The following is a 25,801-nucleotide window of genomic DNA, read 5'->3' on the forward strand; positions in this document are numbered from 1 at the left end:
CCCCCAAATCTCACTTTCCTGCCGTGTCCCCCAGGGTTCCGCCTTGTCCCCTCTCTTGTTCAATCTATATATGCAGCCCCTTCTTGTCTCTCTTCGTCACTCCTCTGTCACTATCTTCAACTACGCAGATGATCTGCAACTAATTTTTCCCATCGACTCCTCCTCTCTCTCTTGCTCCAATTTTCAATCAACAATGCTCACCATCTACGAGTGGATGAACTTCAGCCAGCTCAAACTCAACCCCAGCAAGACCGAGTTGGTTTTGATTGGTGGGCCTACGAACCCTTGGACTCCTAAATTTTGGCCCCCAGCCCTTGGTTCCCCCCCCCTGCCCAGTTAACTCTGTGAAGAGCCTTGGAGTCATCATCTCTAGTGACCTATCGATGCGGCCCCAAATTAACGCTGTCACTTCGGCCTGCTTCTATCACCTCCACAGAATTGGGAAAATCCGAAGGTTCTTATCATCAGAGGCTCTCATCCTTGTCATCATGGCCCTGATCACCTCGCGTATTGATTATGCCAACTGTCTGTACGTGGGGATTCCCGCATACCACCTTCACCGGCTCCAGCTGGTGCAAAACCAGGCAGCCAGACTGGTTTTTCAACAGCCCAAATACCAACATGTCACGCCTATGTTGAAAAAACTACACTGGCTCCCGGTTGCGCACCGCTGCATTTTTAAAATGGGATGCACTGTTTTCAAATCTCTATCCGCTCCTGCCCCTGCCTTTATTTCTCTCAGCCTTCACCCTCACGTCCCCTTACGACACCTTAGGTCTTCCACCCAAAAGAGATGGGGAGACCTGCAAAAAATCTTGGCATCTGGTTTGCAGAGGACCTCAAATTTGAAGATCATATTAAAAAGTTGACAGGTACTTGCTTTGCCACGCTGAGAATGCTCCGCAAAATCTTCCCTCTGCTCCCAAGGGAAGCCAAGGAGATGGTTGCACGGGCTCTCATACTGGCAAGGCTGGATTACGCGAATGCACTGTTCAGTGGCATCCCGGCCTACCTGGTGAAACGCCTGCAAATTATCCAGAACGCGGCTGTCCGTCTGCTATTTAATATCCCTAGATGGAAGAGCGCTCGCGCTGAGATGCGTACCCTCCATTGGCTTCCGGTTGCGCAGCGCAATCTGTTCAAATCTCTGGTGCTCGCGTTCAGAGCAATCCATGATCAAGGCCCCCTGTATCTGAGAAAGAGATTCATTTGCTATGTCCCCGCTCGTACTCTCCGATCATCCACCTTGTTCAAATGGTCTCTTCCCCGTTTTAAACGAGCCAGGCTCGGCGGACAATCGATCTCTGTGATCGCGGCTCGGGCCTGGAACGCTCTCCCCCTCCACTTGCGGTCTACGCAGACTGTGGCGCTATTCAAGAAAAATGTAAAAACACATTTATTCAAGAGTGTAATTTAAGAGGCTTTCCTGCTGTTTTGCTTTCTGTCTCTCCCATATCGCGCCAGGATACTCTCAAGTAACGGAGCGCGTTATAAAATGGTTTATACATATACATACACCCACAATCTCTTAATCACTCCCAGGTTTAAATTTAAGAAACACGGTGGTGCCTGCTTTTCTTTTCTTGCCCCGTCCACCTGGAACTCCTTTCCCCTCTCAATTCGGCTCACTCCGGACTACATTACTTTCCGTAAACTCTTGAAAACGTACCTGTTTCATCTTGCTCACGATTAGCCTCTTTTACTCCCCTGCGTCCTCTCTCCATTTGTCTCCGAGCGCCATGAAACCGTGCGCGGTAACAAGTATTTTTAACATAACATAACATAAAATTAAAATGATATACACAACAATTACTCCTTATTGCCTTTCCCCTCATTAAATCTCACTCGCCCTAATCCTCTCAAGAGGGTGTCAGCTCAGGAAGTGGGGCCCTTCTCCAGTTTGGATTACAGATTGGATTGTTACAGGATTAGAGAGGTTTACCTTCAGTGTATTAAGGTAGAGGGCACATGAACATGGTATGAGGAAGGGACCTATATCCCTGAGGTCGATGGTCCTGTGGAAAAAGGGGAACGAGTCATGGGTTCTGGGGTCATATGAACCAAGTTTTGCTGCAAGTTCTGGTTATTGTAGAACTGTTTTGTCTCCTTCCGGTGACGTATCAGCAGTAGCGGCTGCTACTGAATCGGAGTGGTGGGACAGGGGGAGTAGAGGGGGAGAATAAAAAGTTAAAGGGCTTACCTGGGTGCACCGGCAACCGCCTCTCCTCCGTCATCTTCTCTGCACCCCTAATTACAGGAATTACACCGCCTCCCCGACTCCCCTGGCCAATTACAACTTGTGATTAGTATGAGCGCCTTTGTTTTGGTGCTCAGACGGGGACAGGGGAGGCTGTACATGTTCCCCACCAGGCAGTGTAATGCAGCCTGGTGGAGAACATGCAAAGTGCGCAGGACGGTTTGGCTGGCCCAAGCTGGCCGGTCAAACCGTCCTGCGTACTTTAGACTGCTTAACACTCCTCCCCCTGGATCCTGCTCTGGCCAGCCCCACCCGCCCGCACCTTAGCAGCAAGGAAAACTAAAATGATAATAACATTGGTTATTTTTAAACTGCTGGCAGTGCAGTGGGGCGTCGCTCCTCCGCCTTAGCGGAAGAGCCGTCGCTGCGTATAAAAGTCAAAAGTCATATTTTGTCACTTCTTGTGGCATCATCAGGTTTAAAGTGCAAGATCCCCGAGCTGCTTTTAAAATTTGAAAGCTCTTTGTACAAGGTGCAAGAGACAATTAGTTATTTGCGTTCTGAGACACTTCAATTATTTTCAAATGTTATTAACATTAAAAGGTACCTCTTAACCTTTAATTAGCAGGCAATGTTAGCGTTAATGATATATCGCGGTAGAGCTAGACAGTGCTCACCAAATGGAAAGACACAGCCAAAGCCACATTCAAGGGGTGGTTGAACTGGGTGACATACCTTAGGGGAGCCGGCATCATAGCGCTAAGAAACTCACCATGGAAGAACCCCAACAGGGGCATGTGGGCAACCTTGGACAAATTCCTAGGCCCCTAAGAACCTCCATGAAAAAATCCAACCTGCACTAACCAGAGGGTCCACCTACAAAGGACGACGAGAGCAGGACACCCCCCGCCCACCTCTTAATCCTTTGCGCTCCCATATATACACTCTCACGTCGGAGTAGTTGACTCGACGAAGTTTACATGTTAAATGTCATATGTTGTAAATGTGAAAAATACCAATACAAATGTATTAAAAAAAAAGAACTAGACACTTTTTCATTGAAAGTGAGTAGCATAGTAATGGAGGAAGAGTTTCCAAGATTGACGGTCTGGTGCCATTGTTGTGCTGTGCGAGGGACCTGTTGAAAGACTTTTTTCACGCATTACATTTCAGTCAGTATCATCTGTTTTGCAGGCCACTGACGCATTACAATTTGGACTCAGAAATGCATCTCCCTGCCAGAATGTAGATGTGCCAAGTCGTGGGCCTGTAACAGTATTTTCAGAATATGGTTACAGCTGTGTTTTGGCAAAGAAATCTGTCGAAATGAAATCCTTTTTCCATTTTTTCTTTTAGGTGAGATCAACAGACTCATTTTCTTTAAGGGGATTTAAAAGGGATTGTTGAAATAACAACGAAAATTTGGTAGGTCGTCACAGCCTTTAACTCATGAAAAGGGATTAGTTGAACTGAAACCGATTTTACCCTGAAAGCGGTTAAAAGTATTAAATATGTTCATTTATACTTTAAAAAGGTGTGATGCATTTAATCAGCAGTTCCCTGCAGAGCTGTGAATACTATTTCCAGTCCCATATGTTTTGTTCATCCACAGCACAATTTTCCACTTGAAAAATTAATTTTAACTTCATAACACAGCTGCGCCAGAGGTTAAGGCAGCACCCAGCATCCACTGTGAGTAAGTGAATTTGGTTATGACGCTGTGCTCATGAATACCATCTATCACTGACTCCCAAGGGGGAAGAATACAGAGCCGGGCTGTGTCAGAGGCTCTTACCACCATACTAAAAGGGTCTCCATTGACCTAAAAAGCAAGCATCATTTCAATCGGATGGTAAGCCCAACCCTGTGTAGCAGTACTTTTGCAGAGGTACCATATTTTCATCAGCCAACATTTGGACACTTTTGCCTGCTCACTTCATTTGTTTGGGACAATAATGTGTTAACATTTGTATCGAGTCAAGATGGCAGGGCTGCTGCCCCTAAAGTGGTGAACAACTTTGCAGGTAGACTACCTCCAAGCAAACCGAAAGTACCACACATCCTGGCATTCTTGAGATTGCTAAACTAGCTTTGTAGAGAAACGCTGCTTGCTCAAGGTGCATGTATAACATATGATGCCACACATCACAACACCCTTAATTACACTGATCACAAATGAATGTACTTGGAGAAAAGAATCTCCAGAAACAAAAGCAAAACTAACATTCGAAATTTCAAAATTCAGACAGCTAAAAACACCGAAAAAGTCCATCTTCGTGGTAGCACCCAAGATCTAGAACAACACCGGTCTAAAATATTTTTGTGACACATCAAAAGAGAAGCAACAGATTACATTTGAGAACCCATCAGAAAACGGTGTGCCTGATAAACATGCTAGATATACAGCAAAAATAATGTTTGTTGTCGTAAGTGTAACTTATCTGATGCATAAATTCTTTGCAAGTTTCGCTTAGGGGGAAGGGTGTGTGAGATGACACATATCCTGGCTGCCTTTTGGACCAGAGACTAACGAGATAGCTTACTTGAAAATAGAGTCTCACAGGGTCATTTGAAGCCTGCTGGGTGGACCGCAGTCTTCGAGCTAAGCAGAATCTTTGGCCTCTGTATAAGACTGCCCGCCATGTTCATACTTTCTTGCTAGTGATGATGTGGGGATTTTTGCATCTCAGTCTTCAGGTATGATCATTAAATATCCCCTGCCATTAGTCGCGTGGACCGTTGTTCGTCGACAAGAAGAAATCAAAAGAAGCAATCTTCTACTTTAAATACCATGGACAGTGAAGTCTATTTGTGACTTCACAAATATCGCTAAACAGAGTTGATGTGAGTTAAATAGTTTTATTAACAATTTTAATATGTTTAAATTGGTTTATTCAGTATATATTAGCATTTAGTCATCATTGCAACAAGTGGCAATAATCCATTGATCGATATTTCAAAACATGGTAAAATACCAAATGAGTAAAAATTGCAAATTATAAAGAGATAATACAACAAGCATGTTCCATAAAGGATTTTCCCTAATCTAAACTAAGGAGTGGAATGTCGACCTAAGCCAGAGTAAAGAAAAGTTGTCAGTCCAGAAATCAATGAAGGGTTCTAATGAGAGAATAAGATGAATAATCATGAAGCTTTCGCATTTGAGCAAAGGAAATTTCAAGCTGGAAAGTTATTCTCAGCTATAAATCAGCAGAAATCTCTTTTGGAGAAAAGAGCTAAAAGAAATCTCTCCTCGAGAGAGGTAAGCCTATGGATCTCAGTAAAGGGTCCGAAGTGCTCTCAAATGGTAGAAGCCAGAGTGCCGAAAGAGAATGTGTGTGAATGAATCTATCTACTCTAGGAGTACGCAAATGTAAATCTGTAAGCGGACAAATTGTAACATCTGATACATTCCCTGTGCTTGGTGTCCAGTAGGATTTAAGAAAACCCTGGTAGCAGGTGAACTTTCTAGTTTCTCATGTCCTAACAATAGACAGCAGAAACAAGTCCTTGAAAAGATACTTCATGTACATCTTGAGGTTCAGACAGTTCTTCCCATGGGTCATATTTCCTGTCATCCCCTTTCCTCCTGTGAGAACCTCACTATCAATTGTCTAATGCATAACAAATGCCTATTCAGTAGCTAACAGAAGACTTATTGAAAGTGACAGCATCAGCTGTGGAAGAGAAAAACATCATCTGCAAGAAAACAGTTCAACGTGAAAAACAGGGCTTTCAATGTTGATGTATGAATTGCTGTTGGCAATGGCATCAATCCATTATGTTCTTTCACTTGTTTGCTTCCAACAACAAAGTATGACTACCCAGCATTTATTATATGTGAGTTATTTTGCATAAACATTTGCACTTTCTATTTTAATATGTTTTGATTATAAAATGAAGAGATTCGCTCCAGCAACCTCGCCCCTCTGTTGGCTATAATAGCCATCACAAATAAATCTCTAAGATGCACCTTCATTATTTGCAGAGTCATCAATTTGATCTTTCAAATTTTCAACTTTCTTTACCTTCTTGCATGCCTTATTCTTTGTTTTGTTCCGTTTCTATTATCTTTCTCTTTTGGTTTTCCCATTCTGTGTTTTACTTCTTTGTTAGATAACATCTAAATCCTGTATACAAAGCATATACGCATATTAACCTTTGCTTAAGGTTCCTAACAGGCTAGTCGCTTCTAAGGCTTCTAATTCAGGTTTATACAGATTTTTATTACACAACACTCACTAACACATTGGTATATCTCCTACCGCAATATCAACAACACAAATACACTATCATACTTCAATTGCAATCAGGTACGCAAGCACACAATACAGTGGTCTCCAGGGGAAGATCAAGTCATATACTAAAAAAAGTGAAATGCGAACTGTGACCAAAGTCGGGACTTGGACCAGGAGCTCGGGACACAAGGAACCACCCAAGGTAAGTACCCAGGAACCCTACTGCAACTGTGCCGAGTGGAAACACAGCTACGTGTCCCATAGAAGTCAACAGGGAAGTTGCAGTTTTTAAGAAGGACCCTTCCCAATTGACCTTGAAGAAACTCAGTGGGAGACAGAAGTTTGGAGAGTCACCCCACCCGTGGATACCTCAGGAACCAGGATCCCTACACCAGGGAAGTTGGGTGCGTACTTGCGAAGTGATGTTGGAAACTGCCGTAGACCACAATGGAGGACTTCAGAGAAGATGCAGCTGGAGAAAACTTTGCAAGAGTCCGGTGGAATTCAAGGGTGGATTCTTCAAGTAAAGAACCTGTAAGCAGAGGGGAAAGAATCTATGCCACTCAGAGGTGACCAGGAGGCATGGAGGAGCAATGCCCACCAAAGTCAAACTGTTCAGAAGTGTTGACGGTGACCTTGTTGCTGCATCTGCGAGGAACAGGCAATGCTGAGGACGACCAGGAGCCATGCACGACCTTTCCCACATCGGAGGTTGAGGACCAGGAGTCTGTGTCCGGCGGGAGCACCAACAAGCCTTGGTAGCTGCAACTGGCAAGGAAAACGAAGGAGGAGCAACTTTGGAACCAGCAAGGTCCAAGGAACTCACCACAAGCACAAGAGTCGGAGCAGGCCCGAGCAGGCAGGGAAGCCCTCTGGAGCAGAAGACCACCCTCAAGAGGACCTAGAGGCCGAAGGCACAGGAGTCACAAGAGGACCTCGATCGGCTCACCAAGAAGGTAGGCCCACGGTGCAGTAGATATAGTGAGGATGCTGTACTTGGCAGGAAGAGATGCTGGGAGCTATAGCTTCTTGTAGCTTGAAGATCTGTGGAGTGCAGAGCAAACAAGCCTTGACAACGGCAAGTCGACCCAGTGCACCAGCTCCCAGCGGTTCCCATAAGGGATATTGGCCTCGACGTTGCAGAGAGAACAGGTCAGAACTTGAGGGAGTTGCAGAACCACCACCTGTTTTGCTGAGCCTTTCAAAGTCCATGGGACATCAGAAGCAGCAGACCGGTTAGCTTTGTTGTGGGGCCTGCAGATGCAGGGAAGTGACTCCTTCACTCCAAGGGAGATTACTTCAGGAATTCTTGATGCCCACAGGCCTGTTGAAGATCTTGGAAGAAGCACTGACACCTTTGACGAAGAAGATTTGCAGAACAGCTACACCAGGAGTCAAGTCCAAGTGTCCAGATTGTCGAAGAGTGACGTGGTTTCAGTCTTAAGTCTTGTACCACAATGAATCTGAGGACCCACCCACAGGTATCATGTCTGTGATCGGCAGCAACACTAACTTGCTCGAACCTGAAAGACTGTTCCTGGTAGTACAGGGGACCACCCCAGTACATTGGATCATACTTCTAACACTGGAATCAGTGTTGGGGTTTGCTTCCAACATGTTTGAAACCAAGCATTACCAAGTTTGGTGCAGCCATCTCTTAATGACTGATGTCCACTATATGTATTAAAATATCTTACTGCACTTACAAAGCCTGGAGAATTGACTCTGGGGTTTGTACAGGTGTCCTGCTCATGCAGGGGCAACCTCACACTTATAACCAAGCATCCTGCCTTCAGGATTGAAAGATTTGCCATAGGGGTAAATTATAGGTTTTAAGTGCAGTGACCTCAGATATAAGAAAACTGATATATGTTGTGAGGGGTATAAGCACCAACTCACACAGGCTGCAATGGCAGGCCTGTAGTCACAGTTTACGTGATCTCATGGGTGGCACAATACATTCTGCAGCCCTTGGGAGACCCCTATGCCCTGGGTACCTTAGTACCATATACAATGGACGTTACAAGAGTACACCAGTAGCCAATTGTGGATGTACAAAAGTACTTACCATGGCCAATTTAGGGAGAAAGCACAGTGACTTGGTTCCTGATTAGCAGGATCCCAGTCACACTAAGCCAAAAACACACTGACACTGACCTGGGGGGTCAGGGTAGTCTTAACCTGCCTTTCTTTTTTAACATTTTTGTGGGACTCAAGCCGGGTCCCAAGATGGCTGCCAACACTTCCTGGTTGAAGTGTTGACAGCCAATCAGATTCGTTCACGGGAACTGTCAATCCACGGAGGATCCGTGTCCCTATATATACAAATTTGTTTTCCAGCTCATATCTCCTAAATTACTGAACAGATTTACACCAAATCACAAACATGATCTGAGACCAAACGCTAGCTGTCTGCCAATTGTGGTGTAATTCTCTCCAGTGGCTCGGGCTGTATGCTTCTTCTTGGACCAGGATATATGGGGAAAAAATGCATGGCTTCACGTTGAGAACAAATGGCAGGGGTTATAGAAAGAACAATCCGCACCACCGTAACGTTTGCAAGGTATTGGAGAATCTCGTATAGATGCGTGCTCATTACAAAACACTGCCACTTATCCACTGTTGCCCCATATGAGGAAAAATGAAATTCCCCTCTATACATAAATCCAAATTATACAATATAGAGCACAGCAAAACTATTTATAAGTCTGACTCTGTTGTCAGTCAATTTTTATTTCAAAAAAGCAACTAAGTGCACATACTAATATGGTCCAAATACAAGACAATGCAATGGAATAGTGTCCATATATAAAGTGTCAAGCAAGCTTATGATGTCGTTGGATTGTAGTAATCACGTTGATGCAGACATCTGACACGTGTTTCGTCGTGTAGACGACTTCTTCAAGGCTCGAATGCGGGCTTGGTAGACACGAATAATATCCGTAGTCCTCTTATTATTTCATAGAGAGGTAGAAGTAAAGGATTAATAGAATTGCAGTGTCACGCGTCAAATATGAAAGAAATATTTAAAACTGCTTGGAGGAATGCGCCTCGTAAGGTAACAAGATTGAAGGTACGTAGCTCGGGGGCACAATACGTATTGATAGGTATTAGAAATAATTGATGCCCTTGTATGTAAGAGTCGAAGCGGGAACAATCTTTAACATATTAAGAGTCGGAAGATTCGTAGAAAAAATTCTGAAAGCTCACCAATGTGTGATAGCATCAGCAGTCAGGAAATGCTCCAAAAGGGAGGCACCCCGTTTGGTCAGTGATGTCCCGCTCCGGCAATAAAAATCCTATGTATGGCTTATTTCAGCTTTAGATCTGTTAACCCTCTCTAAAAGGTCTTGTAATAATAATAGACTATCACCCTCACAACCTTGGTTTTACTCAAACTTAAGGGAATTGAAGTAGTCCTGTTGATGCCAAGAGCATCTCTGGAGACTTAAGTATGACGTATTAGAAAACAAAAATGCAAACAAAAAATTGCAGAATACAAGGCTCAGATTATGACGGAAAAATCGGCCTATTTTTCTCAAACAATTGTGGCTACAAAACACTCTAGAAAAGAACTGTACTCTGCAATTTAAAAAATGGCTAACTACTACGATCAAAAGAAAGTGGAAAGCAGTCAGTTGCTGTGTGAAGAAATCGCGTTAGCTTTCCAAAACAAACGTTCTTAATATTTTTAACTCTTTCGCCGCTCGTCAGAGTTTCCACAGCTGCGCACACTACTATCAAACGGGTGAATCGGAGCTGGTGCACCCGTTTACTCCATCACTCAGTGCTGCCAGTGTTTCTTTCCCATCTTTTTCAGCATTCTCGCCATTATTGACAGAACAAGTGCATGAGTTAATTGTCAACACCCTCTCGGGGCCTCCATCGGATCCCTGTCCTCCAGTTACCCTACACTCTGTTTTCTGGAACTATAGCAGGTGTTTTAACACCAATTATTAATCAATATTAATTATTAATGAAATCTTTAGGTTGGGTTCCTTTCTGTCAAATATGAAAATTACTTCAGTGCTCCCACTGCTAGAGAAATCCAAGAGGTACCCTTCTGTTGCTAATAATTTTCACCCTGTTTCCAGGCTTTCCTTTATAGCTAAAATTGCAGAAAAGGCAATTAATAAAGAGCTTCCCCTATTCCTGGAATCAAACTATCTATTGGATCATTCACAGTTCGGGTTAGGCTGCCAACACAGTACAGAACTGGCTCTAATTACTGTCACAGAGGAAGTAAGGGCATCGCTTGATGGGGGGAACTCTGCAGCGCTCATCTTTCTTGACCTTTTGGCAGCATTCAACACAGTCAATTATAAGATTCTGATTGACCTAATGAATCTCTGGGTATTTGTAGCTCAATTCTATCATTACTAGCCTCCTTTCTCACAGACAGAGTGCATTCAGTGTCTTTGGATGGCTACTGCTGAGATTATTTTTCTCTCCCTTGTGGGGTTCCGCAGGGATCACCTCTAAGCCTGATCCTGTTTAATCTTTACGTGGCTCCGCTAGCCACATTGATTAGAAATTTGGGTTTTTCTGTTTGCTATGCTGATGACACACAAATTATCGCCTCATTTGCTGGCAGCCATAAAGAGTCAGCGGCCAGATTCAGCAGCTGCATGCAACAAGTTAACAAATGGGTTACGTTCACCTGTCTGAAGTTGAATTCCGATAAAACGTAGGTGCTATCTTGGGAAAAATACCTTGTTTTGGTCACCTAATTGGTGGTCGGTGGAGCTTGGCTCCATTCTAACCCTGGTCACTAATGTGAAAAATCTGGGGGTGATTTTTGATACCAATCTGTCGTTTGACAAACCGGTGAATGGCATTACTTCAAGTGACTTTTTTATGTTAAAAATTCTGAGAAAGATTTTACCTTTTATTCCTTTGGAGCTGAAGAAACTAGTGGTGACTGCCTCATTCTATCTAAAATAGATTATTGTGATGGGATGTATATCAACGTACAGAAACGACTCCTTCGCAAACTACAAATTCAAATTCTGCAGAACTCTCCTATCGCTGGGAATACCCAGACAAAGCTCTGTTTTTAGAAAGAATCTTAAGATCAAATGTATTTTCATTTCATTTCATAAACAAAGGACTATGAAATAATCTGCGGTGTGGGGGCCATATTATAGCAGTTTTCTACACATTTCCCTTACTTTGTCATCTACCATAGTTAGCTTATAAATTTCAATATATGCAAAGTATAATTGCACAATGTATCAAATAAACAACAATCGCACTGAGAAGTTATGCAAACCTTAAATAAAAATGTAAATAAATAATTATTTTACAAAAAAGGGAGGAAGGAGAAGTGATCGGTTGATCTACGGACACTGTTTACCACTCAGGGGAGTGGAAGGTCCAGTCACAGCGTGTGCCCGTATCGGCAGATACAACAAGGAGGGGTGCCGGACTGTTCCTAGGCGTGATTAGGGAAAAAGTTAATTGGCGTGACCGAAGGTGTAAGTGTAACACCCAAGGGCATCCATTTTGTTGGATGGATTTGCCTCACACACCCCGAAGGATGTCATGCATCAACTTTATTCAGGGGGTCCCTAGCTGCAATTACAACCAGGGGGCTAGCTCATCGGACTCAACGAGTAAGGTCAGGTGAACCTAGATGGGGCTAGTGGTGAAGACGGTCGACATGTTTCTCGCTGTGGGCAAAAGTTGCCCGCGATTCATCAGGACCTTTAACAAGGTGATCTAAAACATGCTGGTGTCATGTGTGAGTTTTGTGTGTGATTACCTCTGTGGGAGTTGTCCTATGCCAAACTGTGAGCTAGCCCCCTGGTTTTAATTGCAGCTAGGGACCCCCTGAATAAAGTTGATTCCGGTACCCTGAGCTACATTTTAAATATCCCTTTTCACCGTCACATACCTCCCTGCCCACACACCCACACCTCACCATAAGGCTGTTGGAAAAAGATCTCCGCCAAAGAGCCCCTCTTTGAGGTGAGCCCGTCGGGGATTGCACCGCCTCCCCGACGAGGAGCAACCGCCGATGATGAAGCATGACATCCTTCGGGGTGTGTGAGGCAAATCCATCTAACAAAATGGATGCCCTTGGGTGTTACACTTACACCTTCGGTCACGCCAATTAACTTTTTCCCTAATCACGCCTAGGAACAGTCCGGCACCCCTCCTTGTTGTATCTGAAATAAATAATTATAACAGCATTCTCTAATTCAAATTTCTTCATCATTAGTTCATCTATGAACAAACGCAAGCATTATAGATCACTTTCTTGAATATATCAATGTTTCAAAATGCACCTCATATATAAATATAATATGATTGTATTAGAAACCAAATATCATTCTTCCAAATAATTTAATTTAAAGCTTCTCGTTCTTTACAGTAGGAAAACATAAGTGATGGACTCTTTACTTTGATGTTATCCACTGCATAATTTTACAACATCTAATAGCCAAAGTGTGCTGGCTTCCACGCCGCTTTATCGTGTAGCACTAAAAAGGGAAGGAAAATTATATATGTAACCAAATGATTGTACAAAACAAATTCATTTGGATACTTTTTGGCTAAAGGGAACATTATATCTACTTGCTCCATACTATGCTAAGCGTAAGGTATATAGTTCTTTATCTATGTTTATAACAATAGATTAATTGCTCTCCATCTCTATGAATCAAGATTCTGGTCTTATCAAATGATGTTCTCTGTCTCTTCCCCACATATATTTGTGGATGTGTGCTTTTACACTGTATCTTAGCTTTAATTCATCATTCCCATGCATAAACTTGCTACCAGGTAAGTTGCATCACCATTCCTGATAGCCCTTAGAAGTTGTAAAATGTTCTTATGTAATGGTAATTTGTTACTGCTCATATATGTTTTAGGGCATGGGCAAGTACGTACATACACCACAAAACACTCTTGCATGTTAACCTTCCTCTAATTTTAATCTCTTTATCAGTGGGAGTATGGATTGTAGTGATGTTCTTGCCTGTCTGGGAAGCTTTACACCTATTACATTTAGCAAAGCCCCCTTTCAAGGATAACCATTTTTCTTTCCTTTTTGTGGACATCACATTACTTCTTACTAATTGATCGGTCATTGATCTGGCATATCTGATCCTGATCAATGGTCTTCTAGGTATTTCAGTACCTATCACTGGATCACTTTTGATCAAGTTCCAGTTTTTATTTAATGCTGCTCTCACTTGTCTATGTTGACTATTGTATTTGGTAACAAATCTATGTCCTGTTTCCTTCACTTTGGATTTTACTCGGAGAGAGCTCCTTCTCTTGTGTATTTGGTTGCTCTGTCATCCAATGTTTTTAATATAGCTCATTTATAGCCTCTGGTTCTAAAACTCATTATCATGTCATTAGCAGTTTTATGATATTCTTCATCTGTACTGCATACTCGTCTGGCTATGAATAACTCACCAAAGTGAATACTTCCATGGACTTGGATGAAATCTACATGGATGTAAAAGGCGGTTAGCTGGCATGGCAGTACGGTATAGGGTTGTAACCAATTTCTGATCTTCCACACATATTAAAACATCCAATACCTCTTTCTCTGTATTGGTGATCTTAGTAGTGAATGATGCAGTCTAATCATTAACATTGATTTCTTCCACAAATGCATCTGCCTCCGTTTTACTATCTTTCCAAATAATGAAAATGCTGTCAATAAACCGGACCAAAGCACATTTTTAGCCCATTTTTCCATCCTGTTTCCTCCGAGCACATGATCCTCCCACGAGCCCATATGCAAATTTGGATAACTGGAGGTGAAGCAGGTGCCAATCGCTATTCCCCCTACATTAGCAGAATATCTCTGTTAAACATGAAAATACGTATTTTCGCTAAACACCATTTCATCAGACTAAGTAACATATTATTTTTTTAAAATTATTTTTACATTTATAAGGCGCTCAGCTACCCAAAAAGGGTTTCCCGGCGCCGAGACACAGTACAAGATAGATTTAGTGAAATGGAGCAAGCAGAATCTATTTCTCAAATAACCAGGTCTTGATGCTTCTCCTGAACCTGGCATAGTTCTCCTCCTTGCGTATGTGGGGAGGGAGTGAATTCCAGAGAGTGGGTCCTAGATGTGAAAAGGACCTCCCTCCCATTCTTGCTAACCTGAACCTAGGTACACAGAATTTAGCTGCTGATTGTGAACGCAGGTTTCGTTCTGGAAAGTAAGGGCGGGCTAATGCCTGAAGATATTTGGGTGCCGTGCCAGCTTTAATCCTGAACATGTAGCTCAAGGCTTTGAACCTAATCCGGTTCTCAACCCTGAGCCAATGCAGGACCCGCAGGTAATTTGATACGCTGGTTGTTTTAGGGATGTTGCATAGTAGTCTGGCGGCTGAATTTTGTACTAGTTGCAGTCGCCTAACCACGGCCTGATTTGAGCCAAGATACAGGATGTTGCCGTAGTCAAGCCTAGACGTTATGAGGGCATTGACTACGGTCTTTTGGGTAGCGGAGGGCAACATCCACAGGATTTTTCTTAGCCACTTCATGATGGTAAAACAGGCCAACGACCTTGTTAACCTGTTGTCTCATGGAGAGAACATTATCGATAAGTACCCCTAGATTACGTACATGAGTAGTTGGTTGGGGAAGTTTTCCCAGGCAGGAGGGCCAATGTGCGGGGTTCCAAAGGTCATGGTTTTCCCCCAGGAGGACCTCCGTTTTTTCTCCATTTAGTTTCAACATACAATTGTGCTTGTTAAATCTTATGGATCTAGCTCTCAAATACTGCTCAACAACCTTAAAGCTATCTGCATGACTTCTACTTGTGTATAACTCTGCAACATCTAATGTCATCAGCAAGATGTCTTCTTCTCAGTTTGCATCTAAGATCCTAGGCTGTAAGTTCTAAGGGCCCGATGTAGGTAAACGGGATTTTCCGATTTCAAAATACCGAGGCGGGCCGAATCGGTATTCTGAAATCGGAAAACGAGATGTAGGAAATAAATACCGACTGAAGACCGATTCGGTCGGCATCGGTAATGAGATTCGGTACGTTCCGATTCAGCTCGGTCCGAATCGGAAAGTACCGAATCGGCCAACAACGAATCGGAAAATACCGAATCGGCTACCACCGAATCGGATATTTCCGATTCGGCGAATACCGATTCGGTAAATGCCGAATCGGTAAAAACCGATTCGGCAATCATAGACCCATGGCGAAAAAGCCCATAGGAATGCATTGCATGACCCGATTCGGCTTTTACCGATTCGGATAATACCGAATCGGATTTTACCGAATCGGATTTTACCGAATCGGATTTTACCGATTCGGATTTTACCGAATCGGTAAAACCAGACTCGGCAATAGGCGATTCAGCCAATGAGGTGGCTCCCCCTCCCCCACCCAAACAGGGAGTGGCAACCCTGGCAGGTGCAGCCAATTAAGAAGTTTCTAGAAGTTTCTGGAAAGCCTGCCTGAGCCCAACACACAGTTAGCAGCAGTGGGAGAAGGAGGTTGCAGACTGAGCAGGAGCAAGAGATTATGGCAGATCAGGCAGGAAGCCAGAAGTCCTCCCAAAAGAGGAAGCCCAAATTCACCACCACAGAACTACAGGTGCTGGTTGAGGAGGTGGTGAGGGTGCACCGCCAGCTCTTTGGCAAGCTGTCCCTCAACGTGCCAGACAGCACCAAGAGGCGATTGTGGGCAGAGATCGCCCAGAAGGTAAATGCTGCTGGAGTCACCCCCAGGTCCATTGAGGAACTTAAGAAAAGGTTCTATGACCTCCGCAGCCTCACCAAGAGGAAGCTGGCCGACCTCCAAAGGCAGGCAGGACTCACCGGAGGAGGCAAGAACCCGGCGCCACCCCTCACCGAGCTGGAGGAAATTGTCTCCAGCACCATCGAGAGGGAGAGCATTGTAGGGATCGGGACCCTGGACAGCACAGCGATGGCCACAGCTACAGGTAAGAAGCATGCGCATCATGACACACCCTACCAGACACCTCCCCATTATACACAATGCATAGGCAAACACCAGCACTGTACTGTCACCAACATACAAGAGACAAGCATCATGGTACATGTAGTCAGCAGGAGTTAGCCAAATATGTCAGTGCAGAATCACAAGACAGGAAACAGTGTGACACGGTGTAAGGAGATGCAAGGACATGTGGAATGCCATAATTGTACTGACTGTAATACATCGGCACTCAGTTTACAAATGCTTCTTTGTACCTAGGGGCACCATCAGGCGGCACCACTGTGGCAGCAGAGGGAGCTACGACTTCACATACTGCAGTGGCAGGGCCGAGCACCAGCCAGCCTGGCCAGGAGGAGGAGGAAGAGGATGAGGAAGGAGACACCCCAGGGCTTGGAATGGAGGGAGTCCTGGTGATTGATTTCCAGGCAGTGCACTCCCCAGTACTGCCCAGCTCACCCCCCTTGGAATTTTCCCCATCCAACTCCCCAACACGGCAGACCATTCCGCCGACAACATCTCCTGCCACAACCGTGGCCTTGCCACCCGTCCTACCTGTCCTGGGAGCAGGGGCTCCGGGACCGGCCAGCACCACACCACCACCAGTGGCACCCCAGCCCACTCAGCAGGCCGGAGGCAGCAGTGCCAGACGCCGTGCCACCACCACCACCACCACCACCACCACTGCTGCACCAGCACGGGAGGGCAGTGTGTTCCTGGGCCTGGAGGGCCAGATGGTGAAAATCCAGCGCCAACAGGCCAGATCCACCATGGCCTGCCAACGCCAGCTCCTGCAGCACAACCTGCAGATGGGGGAGTTGGTGAAGGGGTTCCAGGCTGTTGTGGACAGCAACAAGGAGGTGGCAGCAGGGTTGGGCAGGCTGACCACTGCCATCACCCACTCCTCTGCCAGGCAGGAGGAGCATGAGGTTGCGCGCAGGAGGGATGCCCGGGTGCTCAACCGGGCCATGGCCCGCCTTGCAGCGGCGACTGCACAGCTGTGCCAGCGTAGCGCAAATCAGGAGTCGGTGCAGAGTCAGCATACTGCAGAGCTGACCAGGGGGATGGCCAAGATCACCACGGCCATGGAGGCCATGTTAATATCGAACGCCGCCTCCAATCCTGCCCTGGACCTGGGTGATGCTGGTGACAGCAGCAGCCGCAGCAGCCCGGCCAGCGCTGCATCAGAGCCAAGGAGGAGCACCAGGCGCTCCGCTGATGCTGCTGGCCATTCGGAGGGGGCCGAGGGACACCCCAGTGGGTCTGGAAAGCGGGCCAAAAAATAGGCTGGCAAGGGGGGGTGATCATACCAGAAGCCTGGACTTTATTTGTTTTGACAGACTCCATTTTTTTATGCACTTCAGTGATGTAACTGTGGTGCATCACTATTAAAAAGTTTATTTTCCAACCAACATTTAGCTGTCTTTGCATCTGTACTCAGTCAGAAATAGTTCTCAGTGATCTCCTCACGTCTGTATCTGCCATCACATGGCGTACACGCCCCAGCTGGCTGTGTCAGTGGCACAGCTTCGTCGTCGTCATAGTCCTCGTAGTCAGACAACTCCACCTCAGTGCCCTTCTTGACCGCAAGGTTGTGTAACATTGCACATACAGCTATGATCTTGCAGCAGGTGATGGGGGTATACTGCCTTGCACCTCCACTCTTGTGCAGGCATCTGAATCTACTTTTCCAGATGCCAAAGGTCCGTTCAACAACATTCCTGGTGCGTATGTGGGCACGGTTATACCTCCTTTGGCTGGGTGTGGAGGGGTTGAGGTAGGGGGTGAGTATGAATGAGCGGAGGGCATATGCACTGTCGCCTGGAAGAGAAAGGGGTCACATTAGACACATGCATACATGTATTACACCTACCTACTATGTGTTATGGGGGTCTGATGATGTGGCTCACCTAGGAGGTATCCTTCTCCAAAATCGCCAGCCATCAGCCGTGCATATATGCCGCTCTGTTGGAATATATAGGAGTCATGGGTACTCCCTGGAAATTTTGCTACCAGGTCTGTGATGGTGCACTTGGCATTGCAGATCACCTGCACGTTGATGGTGTGTGTCGATTTCCGATTGCGGTATATGTATTCGGTGTCCGCTGGTGGGCAAATCGGAATATGCGTGCCATCTATGCAACCGATGACTTGGGGAAAGTGTGCCATCTGGTAGAAGTCCGCTTTGGTTTGTAGCAGTTCTGCGTGGGTTGCAGGGAATGAGATGTATTGGTCCATCCTGTCTATCATGGCGTCAAGGAATATGTGGAAGAACCTTGACAGGCTGCTCTGGCTCACCCCTCCTGCTGCTGCTGCTCCACTTTGATAGCTGCCAGACGCTACCAGGTGTAGGCTGCATAGCACCTGGACGTGCGCAGGGATGGCGTGTGCCCTTGGGGTGTGGTGGTCCAAGTATGGCTTAAGGTCCCTGATGAGCTCAAGTATGGTGTCAGAGTCCAGCCTGTATCTCTGTAGGATCTCAGCCTCAGTGAGCATGAACAGGGTTATCCTCTGTCTGTAGACCTGTTCATTTCTTAGCCATTCCCTCAGTCCTTCCTGCTGTAGCCGTAGCCGCCTCGCAATGACATAGAAAGCTGCCATCCTGCAAGTTGCAATGCATTTTGGGACTGTTTATATGGGTTGGAGTTGGTTACCACCTGATTGCAATCCATGGTAAATACCGAGTGAATTCTACCGATTTTGAGCCGATTTCGGTGTTTCTGTGCCTCCCTACATCTCCCCAACTGTCGGAATCGGGGAATTTCCCGATCGGAGATTTATACGAATCGGCATGTTTTCCGAATCGGATCATGTCCGAATCGGTATTTTTTCCGATTCGGTAGTGGGACCGAATCGGTGATTTTCCGAATCGGTGTCGCTAACGAATCGGTAGTGGGACCGATTCGGTGATTTTCCGATTCGGTGTCGCTAACGAATCGGTAGTGGGACCGATTCGGTGATTTTCCGATTCGGTGTCGCTAACGAATCGGTAGTGGGACCGAATCGGTGATTTTCCGATTCGGTGTCACTAACGATTCGGTACATGGACCGATTCGGTCTTTGTAACCGAATCGGTGTTTTTCCGATTCGTTACATATCCGATTTTCGGTATGTACGTATCGGATTCTTTCACATTCGGTACACATTCCGAATCGGTTTTCTATCCGATTCGTTCTGTTTTTGGTCCCCTACATCTCGATGGCTGTTTACCGATCGGTAAGGGCCAAAAATCGGTATTTTCGGCCGATACCGATCGGTAAAGCCCTACCTACATCGGGCCCTTTGTGTCTTTAATATACAAAGGGAGATTAGCTGCTAATGGACCTAAATACAAATCAATGTATTTGGAGACATTCTCAAACATGTTTCCCTGTGCTGTCATTATGTTGCATCCAGGAGGACTGTGAACATTCTTATGCACGTTCGGAATAATATAGAAAATGGGAGGTCTTGGGTGTTCCTGTCTTAGAAATCGATATCATAACTGATCATCTCGCCATTTGTTTAGTTCAATGTCAAAGCATTTTGTTATGTTTAGATAATCAGACATAGTAAACCTTCTTTAGAGCTCCAAATCATTAAGTTGTTTATAATCTTCCTTCATATACGTTTCTTTTGCCCACATTACCACCCTTATCTGAACCTCATATGAATACTTCCTCACAATCCTGTAATTTCTTGATGGTTTGTCTATAGTGTCTCTCTCATAGAACCTTTTCTTAGGGCTTATTGGACTATGACCTATATCTCTTAACTCTTTTATCATTCTCTTCTCTACCTGAAGCTAAAAGTAGAGACTGACACATCACAGCTGGGGTGAGGGGGTCACTACGGGGAGATGGTCAGCAGATGACTCTGGTGTCCAGTGGAGGGTCAACTTGTCATCAGTCTTCTGGAGTAGCGGGCCATTCACCTAACCCTGAAGGCCTTCATCATCGAGAGGCTGGTGCAGGTTCTCACTGACAACACCACCAGCATGTAGTACTGCAACAAGCAAGACAGATTGGGGTCTTGGGCCCTGTGCCAGGTTGTCTTACACCTCTGGAGGTCCAGGACATATTTCTGGTCACCATGTCACCTGGTGGGGTCTCTGAAGGGCAGTGTGGACAAACTAAGCAGGCATTGTTTGGCGGATCATAACTGGTGCTCACATCCCAAGTTGGTGCAGGGTGTCTTCCACCAGTGGGTGAACTTTTCACTAGCGACAAGGAGGGCAATGTCACTTTGCATGTATGAGTTTCCACAAAAACACTTGTTAAGAGTCACAATCCAGCTGAAATGGAACAAGGGAGTCCTGTACGCCTTCGCGCTTCTTACTGTCCTGAGTTCTGAAGAAGATCAAGAATGATCTGGCCCACGTCATCCTGGTCGTCCCGGATTTGTGCCTGGAACTCCTGAGTATGTGTCATCTGAAGAGGCTGACACTTTGAAAGAACCTCCTGTTTCACCGACAGGGCAGGGTCTTCCAACCCAATCTATGCAACTTACACCTTCACGCTTGTAAAGTGAATGGTGACAATTGACTGTGTTTGATTTCCAACTGAGATAGTGGATACCATCTTTGTCATTTGGTGCCTTTCCACGAATGCCATTAATCCTGGGACCTAGTTTGGTGCTCTGAATACAGACCCTTTATAGGAAAAGCTGGTGGATGTCCTTTTATTTGTTTTTGTCTTTTTCCCAACCTGGCCTTGCAGTGGGCAATATAAAGGGCATTTGTCAGCCTTTTCTGCGTTTGCAGAACCAGACATCCTCCTTCAAATCACCTGCTGTGCTGAAATTTATGAGACTTTTGACATGTTTCCTCCAAAGCAGTTTGTGAAGCCACTCCTTGAATCTGCTTTTCCTGACCATGAAAACTGTCTTCCTCATTGTTATTTCGTCCTGTACGTGGACTACAGTCACTCTCAGTGCAACAGCCCTACTCCACCTTTTTTCCAGACAAATTGGTTCTAAGAACTTTGGCAGTCTTCTTACTCAAAGTCGGGCAATCATTCACTCTATCAACAAACATTGCTCCTCCTCACCCCTTTAAAGGGGAGGAGAGGCTTAATCAGTTGGATCCCAAGAGGGCCTTAAGTATTTACATATTATTCCAAGGGTCATCTAGTTTTTGTGGGGTTCTCTGGAGCAGAGAAAGGGAAGGCGGTGCAAAAGAGGACCTTGTCTAGGTGGATAGTCCTCTGCATTAAGATTTGCTACACACTGGCCAAGAAGCATCACCTGGATAGTCTGAGAGCCTATTTCATCAAGGCTAAGGCTGCCAACACTGTGTTGGTGCAAAGAGTGCTTGCCCTTGCGATCTGCCTACCTGCAGCGTGGGCAGCTGTGCATAACATCGAGAAGCGGTACTGCCTTGACACCCAGGTGGGGAAGGAAGGACATTACGCCGCTACAAGATAGTTTGGTCTGAGTCCACGCCATAGACCCTCAACCTTGGGGAGGTATTGCTTTGGTATCTATTCTAAGGTGAGGAATCTGTGGATAGAAGTATCCTTTAGAAGAACACATTACTTACCTTTGATGACGCGCTTTCTGGTGGATACGCCATCTAACCGTAGGTTCCTCAGTGCCCTCCGGCTTTCCCGGTCTATGAGGTGGCCTCTTTTTAACACCTAAAATGTCCTGAGTTAGTGATTGTTGGACTTGACCCTCTCTGCAGGGCCACTCACAAACATTTTACCTTCACTCTTCCTGTTTTCTGAACCAGTTTTTGTTGGCTTTTAGGACTCTGTGTACTTTACCTCTGCCAACCAGTCCTATAGTGCTTGTGGTCACACCTTTAAACATTGTAAAATTGGCTTACACCCAATTGAAGCATTTCATTTACCTATAAGTTACCTAGGAAAGTGATACTACTTGTACCCAAGGCCTGTAAATAAAATGCTACTAGTCGGCTTGCAACACTTATTCTGCCACCCTCTTAAGGAGTCTTTTAAAAGATGTCTCAGGTCTTCGATTGATGCCTGTGTGCTGTCTTATTTCGACCTGGCAAGGCCTAAACCTTCCTTTTTAATATGTCTAAGTCACCCCTGGCGAAGGCCCTAAACAGCCCATAGGCAAGTTGCATTGTGTTTTAAAAGTTGGACATGTAATTTTAAGAATAACAAATCCTCTTAGTAAATAACTATCAAATTTGTTTTTCTCTACATGTCCTCTTAGTGAAAAACTCTTAAATGTGATTTTCACTACTGCATGACCTACCTGTCCCGTAGGATAACATCGGGTTACCTTATTACGTTTAATAAGTGATAACTTTTGCTTGGGAACAGGTAGAAATATTAATGTTTTATCTCTAAAGAATAGTAATTTAAAATCCTTTTTCATTGTAAAGTCGAATTTTAAGTCACAATTTTGAAAATGGCACATTTAGAAAGTTATCATTTTCTTGTCCTAGCTATTTGGTACCTGCAGTCTGTGTCCAAGGTCATGTGACTAGGTGTAGTAGCAGTTGGCCTATGTGCATTGCTCCCAGACAGTGCCATAAAGGGGAACCTTGTATTGGCAGGATGGGCCATACTGACAAGAGGGCTGGGGCGGAGCTGTCACCTACCACACTTACATTCCATTTCCAAGCTGGTACAAGGTATAAATATGGGACACTCAGACCAACTTTTTTAGTGCTCTTGTGAATTTGTGGATAGTACAGAAGAACTGCCCTACTGTCTGGGGCCTGTCCTGCTGGCTGAGAAGGAAGACTGGACCTTCTCCCTTCATCCCAGTCTACCTGAAGTTACTGAAGTTACTCCAAGGGGTAGATGACTGAAATTCTCTTCAGTCTTCAGAGCTGCAGGGACATAACAAGCTCTCTGCGACCTCCCTCATGACCTGCTGCATCTGGACCTGCATGTACCTGCTACTGGACCTGCCTGAACCCTGCTGGCTTCTGCAAGAGTCCCTGATCCCCAAGAGGCGCCTCCACAGGTTCTGGGTCCTTGGTTGGTATCAGAATGCACTGCACTGAACATAAAGGAGAAATCCTGATATTTTGGGCTCTTCACGACTGTGAACGGGCACATTTGCCTCAAGATCTTGATGCCTGATGATGCGAAGCTCTAGTGAACCCGTCTCTTCACTCTACAGTGACCGCTAGTGATGACCAGCAATGCGAGATCTGCTCTTCGCGCTACAGCATGGACAGCCTGCTGTGACTATCAGTGCGAAGTGCCAGCAACAACCGTCCGCGATGCCTGGCAGAATATTCACGCTACAGCAAAGCCCGACCTGCTCTTCTTGCTACAGCGACGACCATCTGCAACTCTCTTCCTGTTTCCCGTGGCCTCCTCTAATACAAACTGTACTCATCATGACAGGCTTTGAGAAGATAATTCTTTCAGCGGGACTAACCAGGTCCCTGTATTCAGGCTGCGATCCATCGCAGTAGGCATGAATGTGTGACTTTCACCCTGTCACGCACGATCAGATAACTGTGATTGCCAGTTTGTGCTTTTAGTCCCTATATTCACGTAAAATCTTTGAAACTGCATATCTCCAATTGTACTGATTGGATTTTTGTCCTTTTGGTATTTAATAATTTATTAAATTCTACTTTCTAAATTGGTTGGAATTTTTCTTGTATTATCACTTTTTACTGTTTGTGTGCTGTGACTTTACACATTGCCTCTATGTTAAGCCTGAATGCTTTTATGTCTGGTTACCAGAGGATTAAGCATAGGTTTATTTAGTGATTTCTGAGGTTCACACTGAAAATAATTGTGGCTATTGCTTGAGAATCACACCCTCCTCAACCAACCTCCCAGTTTCTCACAGTGATCAGCACACCTTTACAAACAATTGTTTGCAACTACGTTTGAGGATGCAGAAATGGAAATGACATGACTCCCATCACTTCTGGGGCAGTGTGGAATCCTCATGGAGCCACACAGTGCCACCTAGCAGTGTGCAGGAGCACTGCAGCGTAAATCTCCATATTCAGTATGGCGCAAGGAGAGGAATCTGCAGTTGTATAGATTATCCACCTTAAGGTGCACCACCAAAAAAATTACTTGTTCTTTCCCTCCCAACCACTTGTTTTAATGAAATGTTATCTTGTACTAATATTGAGTCATTGTTTTACATTTTACATACATTTTTGGTTCACATTGTGATTTTTAATTTTTATCCCCACAGGCTTTACTTGGCTCAGAACCAAAAAATTGCAAGGATGGACTGTTGAAAAGGACAATGAAGGAACTGATCTCTTTGGCTATGCCTCTGAATGAGCCACAGAGTACAATCCCGCAGGTAATGTTCTGGATTAACAACCTCCAGATTTATTTAACCGGTTGCAGAAGATACAAAAAAGAAGTTCACTTTGTTTAATAATTTGAATATATACGTCACTTAGAGTATCTTTTAAATGTGATATTTTTTCCATCTGTGCCTGCTCCTACTTCTGAAAAACGAAAAGTGATATTGTAGACATGTTGGACCTCTTGATTTCTAAGTTTTTGTAAAATGCTTTGCAACATTGAGAACATATGAATTGGTGAATGCAATAACAAATTTACCGTTTCATTCGAACTATGCCCTTTAGCACTTAGTTAAAATGATTATTTGACTGAGTTTTGCAAAATTGATAACCAGAATCCGCCTGCTTAGGGATTCAGCCATTGAGATGGAAATAGGTGTTTGATTTCTAACCCCCAGCAACTGCCACCCCTCACTTCACCAGCAGGTGCTCTCCGAGCCTATGTGGTGGCAAAACTATTCTAGGAGGTTCGTCATGCAAGCTGGTTTGCATCTGAGCATCTAAATGAGCCTGAACGCAGTGGCCAACCAGAATGGCTGAAAGCAAACTTTATTTCAGCCAGAGTGGATGGCAGGCTTGCATCAACTCACATTGGTCCTGTGATGAGGTCAGCCTAACTGGCCTCAGGACAGCCAGGTTGCTTGTCTCATGCACGTAGGCGTTTGTCTGTCAGTAGTGCAAGCTCAGAAGGCTGGAAGTCATCTCATGTGTGACTGAGAGAGGACTACAGGCACTTACATAGCAAGACTGCTCCCCTGACACAGTAATAGAAATCATTGTCAGCTTGTCAAAGAAATTGCTACCAACATCCCCAGATACTTAAAAGTTTCTGCTCTTCAATCCTTTTTGGATTCTTTTGCCTTTAGGAAGGAAATGATATGAGTTGTTGTCACTAGTTTTGTCACGGTTTAAGAAGCAGGCTAAAACGGTTGGGCCTGCGACAGGGAAGAGTTACACACTCTTCTCAGTATCCAGGCTTATTCTGCGTGAATCTGACATCTGATTTAAAAACGAGGGCACGTTTTCTTTGGTCATAGAAGCCACCAGGGGTGGGAAAACATTCTCCACCTACGTTTCATCTTCGGTGGGACTGGAAAATCTTTGCCATGTAAGCTCCATTGTCCTATATTCTGCCAGTGAAAGCCCCATCTCCAATTTAAGAGGCT

General features: G+C 45.0%; 1 protein-coding gene across 1 annotated transcript in view; it reads left to right on the forward strand.

The window, feature by feature from the left end:
• The window catches only part of THADA (THADA armadillo repeat containing), a 1,588,234-nt gene that overhangs the window by 493,030 nt on the left and 1,069,403 nt on the right, over nt 1–25,801 (forward strand). The window contains exon 25 of the mRNA XM_086927803.1: nt 24,515–24,628. Within this exon, the coding sequence (XP_086783929.1) occupies nt 24,515–24,628 (114 nt within the window). The remainder of the gene's footprint in view (nt 1–24,514; nt 24,629–25,801) is intronic.

This window comes from Lissotriton vulgaris, chromosome 6 (assembly GCF_964263255.1).
Source record: "Lissotriton vulgaris chromosome 6, aLisVul1.2, whole genome shotgun sequence".
NCBI lineage: Eukaryota > Metazoa > Chordata > Amphibia > Caudata > Salamandridae > Lissotriton > Lissotriton vulgaris.